This window comes from Lolium rigidum, chromosome 3 (genome assembly GCF_022539505.1).
Source record: "Lolium rigidum isolate FL_2022 chromosome 3, APGP_CSIRO_Lrig_0.1, whole genome shotgun sequence".
In the NCBI taxonomy this organism is placed as follows: domain Eukaryota; kingdom Viridiplantae; phylum Streptophyta; class Magnoliopsida; order Poales; family Poaceae; genus Lolium; species Lolium rigidum.
In genome coordinates, this window is record NC_061510.1 from 215881818 (window position 1) to 215888643 (window position 6826).

The 6826-nt window shown below is 45.7% G+C and overlaps 1 protein-coding gene across 1 annotated transcript; it reads left to right on the forward strand.

Annotated features, from left to right (window-relative positions):
• The first annotated feature begins 3177 nt into the window (after positions 1-3177).
• Positions 3178-4326, forward strand: LOC124698967 (B3 domain-containing protein Os11g0156000-like). Its single transcript, XM_047231345.1, has 3 exons — positions 3178-3854; positions 3954-4146; positions 4245-4326. The coding sequence occupies exons 1-3, from the start codon at positions 3230-3232 to the stop codon at positions 4255-4257; spliced, it is 831 nt and encodes a 276-aa protein (XP_047087301.1). The 5' UTR covers positions 3178-3229; the 3' UTR covers positions 4258-4326.
• The last annotated feature ends 2500 nt before the right edge of the window (positions 4327-6826 follow it).

The window sequence follows — 6826 nt, forward strand, 5'->3', positions numbered from 1 at the left end:
ACAAGCATTATAATTTCCATAAAGTTATCTAGATACTTTTGCTTTTGTAATATTAAAGGTCCAAGACTAGTAATGCTTAATTGAACACTTCCCATGGTGGCATGTATATTTTTGTGCATAGAGGAGAGTAACATGCTGCACTCAAGGCCATTAGTCCTACATCTGCATGAACTTGGCAAAACATGCATGGCCTCAAGGAAAGGAGTTGCGACCACAAGGATAACTAAACTAGGAGCATTAGCATGTGTCCCCCTTATCTTGAGTTATCTTGTATTCAATTCCATAGGATACCAACTCATTCATGTGCATGGAAAAACCAAACCTGCATTATCAAAAGATTGGGCAGGTGAGCTGCATGATTGAGTTAAGAAAAAAGGACCTGCAGCGTGGCTCCCTAGTCCCTACTCATGGTCATGTTTAAATATCATACACTTGGTCAAAATTCACAACAAGTGCATGCACTATGCCAATGTAGCGAATGAGTGTCAATATTGTAGTTACCATCTAGTACTTGCTGCCTCTCTTTGTAAAAGTACACGATAAAGTTAAGTTGCAACTTGCAGGTAATGCATTGTTTCTTTCCTGATGATCCTTGACCAAAGTCTAGACATGCAATCGGCAATATGAAAATTAAACGTCTATGTTTAAGTTGCTGCATACCCAACTTGTTATTCTGGAAATTTGGAAAACATAACTTGACTCAAAAAAAATACTACCATTCCACTTGACATGTATTGCCCATTTTCTGAAAATAAAGTAAGTCCCTATCCAACTTCTACAAAAGGGGCCATCATATAACCTAGAGCTGCAATCGAGTGGCCTTCTCCGATTGTATTGACAAGAAAGACACAGAACTTAATTGAACAGATTGAAGTGTGCATGTTTCATACTCCAAGAGATGCTAAACATAGGAGTTGAAGTTTAACCAGGTCTACCTACGCAATTAAGTATAGATACTCTTTTGCAATACATTTAGCTGTCGAGCCTCCATTTTCTTTATTGCATATTCAGTGTGCATGCACATACAAAACAACAGAATATCTAATTTTCCAGGGGTAACTGGGGACAAAAATCTTATCACCTGATTCACGATTTGTTGGAAACTAGAGAGGGTGTGCATGGTCTCGGTGCAGGTCCAGTCTTCATCCTGGCGTTTGGGAACTTGAAGCACCATGAACACTGAATAGAAAGCAGAACAGGCAATGACAAGGCCACGTGAGATTATCATCACATACATACATATTGCCATTATTCTGGTGCAGGATTAGCAATAAGCAGGGGCACAAGGAAAGATAATGAAATGAATGGGAGGATGATTTATTTAGATCCGTTAAAATCGTTGTGATGATTAGATTCTCGACAGTACCTCCTAACATAAAAATGACCTCCTCGGTTCCTCTAAAGTTTGACAAACTGCATAATACTTAACATAAGCATGTATGCATTAGTCAGCACACAATGTATCTAGCCATAACGGCTTCCCCCAAACCATGTGATGGAATACCTGTCTCCAAAGAAGCAAGCAAAGCGACATCGCTGATTTTGTCCCTGATATTTTACGGAATCTGATACAGATCTGCCATTATAAATCTATAAAAAACAGTTCACCAATTGTCCTGTGATTCCAATCCTTCAGCAAAGATAGGTGTTCCCCAAATGCCCAATGCTTAATAAGATATATAAGAGAGCCACTAATCTGCAAAGGTCATGCAACGCAAGAAATTAAATCAATTCACCCACGCAAATCCCCTCATCTGTACCCTCAAGAGAGGCAGGTTGTCATGGCCTCATGGACCCGTAGAGGTACTGTAGCGCATAAACCGGTATGACAGCACGTAACAGGGCCGCAGATCTAGTTCTTTATGGTGTGGGTTAGCAGGTTATATCAGTCACGTAGACTGAATTGTTAGAAATAGAGCTTGAGGAGTTCAGAGCATATAGTCATGTCAACCTTGTAAGCTGCTTATAGCTTATGACCATTCAAGACAATAATTGGTCTCTCAATCCCAAATCAATTGTACATTTCTCCCTGCTTTCCCAGCCATGAACTCGGTTAGTTTACTCATGACACAAGTTGTCTTGCACCAAATGAAAATAATACTACTACCTTACAGTCAAATTCAAGAATCCAGCCAAAACCAGCTCGTTGCTTGCAAGTCCTGCCCAGTTAGGTTGTCAGCCACGCATTCAATTAGACAGACCTGGCAAAAAACTTGATTGTGTTGAATCTGAGATCAAAAAATATGGCTGGTGCTAGTACTACATGATAGCGCACGATAATTAAATCGCACGGTCCATACTCCCTCAAATGTCACATCAGGCGAGACCAGGCAGTACCCTGACCTGAACAAGTAATTGTCTACCAGCTATTCCAAGCGGACCACAAGTGTAAACTATAAATTGCTGCAAAATTTATCAACCCATCTCTTCCAGCTAATCCATCCATACGATCGATGCAGAGGCTGAGGTTACAACCTCCATTGTCTAAATGATCCCTCCGCTGACTGGGTACTACTCCATGTTATTCAGTTCAAAATGCACAGTAAATGGACTCTTATTGGCAATAGACTGCCAAAGCCAGGTTAAGGCCCTGTTTGCAACCCAGGATTCTCGCAGGAAACAATTTATTTCCTGCGGAAAAAGGAATATATTCCTTAGTCCCAAAAACGGGACCTTACAATGGTTGAGCTAATGACAGTGGTTACTCACACATAGAGCCTCCAACCACCAAGGCACATGGAAGCAGTGGTAGGGCCTACTCTATTCTACTCCACCTCTTGGATGGCTGTGATTAGGCCACAATGGCCAGGCACCAACTTTGAAGCACCATCACCTGATCATTCCTCATCGGCAGCTAGCTAGACGCTGAAACTACATATTCTAACCTCACCATCAGCAGCAGCTACACACTGAAACCAACCAAATAGATATTCTAACCTCAGCAACTTTGAAGCCCTTCACTTTGATTCTTCCTGTCTACCTAGGTTTAAAAATACTATGCTCTCCCAGTCCAAGATCGAATGCACTGAGCTGTGCCCTCATGTACCAGAGCAAATATTAATTCATCACATGGGCACCCCCCAAAGCTCCCCTTGGTAGGCTATAAATGCCTGCCCATGACATCTGCATGGTTCTCTACACCACACACCATCACCACTGCTAGCTACTCGATCCTGCCCAAGCTTTTGCCACATACAGGAAGAACCTAACACGTTTTCCTCCCAGTAGTATGGCCATGAATCATATCTCCCAGGAGCACCCCAATGCATGGCCATGGGGGGTAGCCATGTACGCGAACCTGCACTACCAGCAGTACCACTACGAGAAGGAGCACCTGTTTGAGAAGACCCTGACGCCCAGCGATGTGGGCAAGCTCAACAGGCTGGTGATCCCCAAGCAGCATGCCGAGAGGTGCTTCCCTCTTGGTGGCGACTCCGGCGAGAAGGGCCTGCTCCTGTCCTTCGACGACGAGGCTGGCAAGCCATGGCGGTTCCGGTACTCGTACTGGACGAGCAGCCAGAGCTACGTGCTCACCAAGGGCTGGAGCCGGTACGTCAAGGAGAAGCAGCTGGACGCCGGGGACGTTGTGCACTTCGAGAGGGTGCGCGGCCTCGGCACCGGCGACCGTCTGTTCATCGGCTGCAGGCGCCGCGGCGACGTTGGCGCACCAACGGCAGTGGCACCACCTCCCGCTGTGCGTGTCGTGCCTGCGTCTGGACAGAACACCAGGGAGCAGCAGCAGCCATGGAGTCCAATGTGCTACAGCACATCCAGCTCGTACCCTACAAGCCCAGCCAACTCCCATGCCTACCGTCGTTCAGCGGAGCACGATCACAGCGACATGCATCATGCCGGTAAGATTAAGAATGCATGAACTGAAGAACAAAGCAAGATGCAATACCATTTCATACCTCTCTGGCTTAACTAACATCGTTTCTGGTGAACAATCCCAGGAGAATCCCAGTGGGACGCAGACACCAGAAGCTGTAGTGCAGCCTCGGCACCGACGAGGAGGCTCAGGCTGTTCGGCGTGAACCTCGACTGCGGGCCAGAGCCAGAGGCAGACACCGAGATGGCAACACCAGCGATGTACGGCTACGTGCACCAGAACCCCTACGCCACCGTGTCTCCAGTGCCCAGCAACTGGTCAGTCCCGAAACATCATTAAGTTAGATGATTGATCACGAAAAGCAGCCACATATAAATCTGACAATTGACCAATCAAGAACTTAATATATTGACAGGGGCAGTTCATGAATAGGATGACGAGCAGATCTGAGGCCATGCGTTGCACGGTGGAACAAGTTACTACCACCACCACCACCAGCCTACTACTGCTGCTCTGCACCAAGTGACATGTTTGAATTGACCCGTGGAAGGGAAAGGAAGGAAGTGGGGAGATCCCATGTTCCCCAGTCAATCTTCCATCCACCCATCCATCACCAGGAAGCCCTTTGCCTGTTTTTTTCTCACTTTTTGTCTTCCAGAAACCCTATTTTCTGTACGGAACCCTGGCATCACGGTTGGGTGCGGAGAGGTTTCAGGAAACATCAAGTTGAAGAGAGATGGAGAGAGAGAGAGCTAGACAGACAGACTTGTGTATGTATGTGTCATGTCTGTGAGTGAGTGAGTGCTTGAGTGGGTCCAAGAAGAAGCTCCGAAGCTGATGTATCCTCTCCTGCCTCCTCAAGAAACAAAGTAACATTCCCATGGAGATTTTGTTCTCTCCCAATCTCCCCTCTGTTCTACTGTTGTACAGTTCATGCAATCAATTGCTAGTGTAGATGCTTTCACTTTTGCAATCAATAGGTTCAATGCTTTCACTTTCACCTACAACCAGCAGGGGTGTGCATGCGCAATGCATTCCCTTACTTTAAATAGTGGCTATAATCACTATGTTTCCTTCAAGACATTAATCCCTGTTAGGAAAAGGGATTGAGATCAACTAATTCATGCGGAATACATGAAAACATTGCCACTCTAATAAAGCCAATGCCCAACATAAAGAACTGATGTGGCGTAAATCATACCAACATCTTAGATTTTCATGTCTTAATATTTAGTTAAGTTGTTGGTCTCTACCTTTTTGTTCCCCCCGAAAGGAAAAGTTTAACAAAAGGTGAATGCACAAGTGGGCTTAGCTCTCCCTAATAGGATACTAAGAAAAGGCCGGCTAAGTTAATGGTCTAAGAGACGCCAAGTCCAGACACAAAAGGCCGCTAAACTCCAATAACCAGCAAGATTCCTCACAAACATGTAGCAAAAGAAAAATAAGTTATGTCTCCTGCTTTTGTTGCCTATGTAAAAAAAAAAAACTAGCATGAGGCAAACAACATGTTATTATTCTGGCCAGTCAATGTTTCAAAGTAGATGCCTGGAAATGCATGACCTAAGCTAAACTGACTTCGAATACCTGCTCTTAGGTCTTAACAGAGGGCAAGCCGTAGCTACCTCTAAAAGATTAACCGAGCTGTCAGCTTGTGAAACACGCCGAAGTTAAAATAAAGTGCCCGGAGAATCTAGATTAAAAGCCTAACACCTAGGTAACCCAAACTGGTGTAAGCACTTGTTGTAAAGACTAAAGATTGCAGGTGCAAGTTGCCTGAGAAGTAGGTCTTGCTACATGGATGTACTTAGTGGAGAATACTGAGACAAGCTATTGAACAAGGTACTAGATCATTCGACTGATTAGGGGATTAAATAATGAATATGCAGGCTGCAGGTTCATCTTAATGAGACTTGCATCATCAACTGTGATAATGATGATTAAACTAGCAGGCTACGACTGTATCAACAATGAGATTTCCTGTCTACTGCTAGAACACGAGCCATGTGCAGTGCAGGAGGCTAAGCCTTCCCTAATTCCAAAAATGTGAAACTTATCCTAGGGTTACATAATTAACACTTGAACACCAAATGTAATTTATCTTAGCACTAGCACAAATGAGCATGTGGGTGCAATTATGATAAAGCAGACGTTGTAAGTTGTAACACATACCAAGAAGAAGGGATTATCAAAGGTGGATCTGCAAAGTACAAACTAATCACATCATTCACGTAAAGACTTGCTGGTAAATTTACAGTTTTTAATCTGGGACCAAACCTATCAATATATTATGCCCTACTGAGTAGCATTATAGCGAAAAGTCACTGCTGGGACACAACAAAATACAGGACTACCAAAGAAACATCAAGGTAAAACATGAACACATATCCTCCTCGAAATAGGCTTTCGCCCCGCTATATTAATATAGCAACCACACGATACAAGCATGCTGGGACCGCAGCACAACCAGGCCCAAAAGAAACGGAAGAGAAAGAGAAAAGGAAACAAATGCCGACACCGGTAGCTCGACAAGAACGATGACGACCCCGCAACCGCTGCGTCCTCCGGAGGATTCCCACCACACTCCTAGCACCTCGAACCGCCGCATACCAAAACAGCACCTTCAACAAGGAGAGCGACGACGACGCCGCTGCTGTCCGGAGAACTCCTGGGGTTTCCCCCGGTACACGGAAGGAAATGGAAAGGGGGTACATCCGACGCCCTCCAAGAAGGCAAGGCGGCACCCTCGGGCGCCACCGCGTCAGAGTCGGATGAGCCGACATGGATTTCTCCCAACCCCAAATCCACCATCCCGGACGATTCGATGAGCCCCCCCAACCTACCGCCCACCAACACACGCCCCCACGGTCTTGAAGTCCTCATCGCTGTCTCGCCGTGGACACCGGCGCAAGGCCTAGAGGAAGAAGAGGGAGACAGCAGGGCCCGGGGTAGCACACCACTACCGGCGGGAGGGAACAACCTCCACCGGACGACCACCAC

Bases quoted from the DNA above. Each gene is read 5' to 3' on its own strand.
- LOC124698967 (XM_047231345.1), top strand. From the start codon at position 3,230: ATGGCCATGAATCATATCTCCCAGGAGCACCCCAATGCATGGCCATGG. The intron at 3,855-3,953 runs GTAAGATTAAGA...GAACAATCCCAG, and splicing joins CAGCGACATGCATCATGCCG to GAGAATCCCAGTGGGACGCA.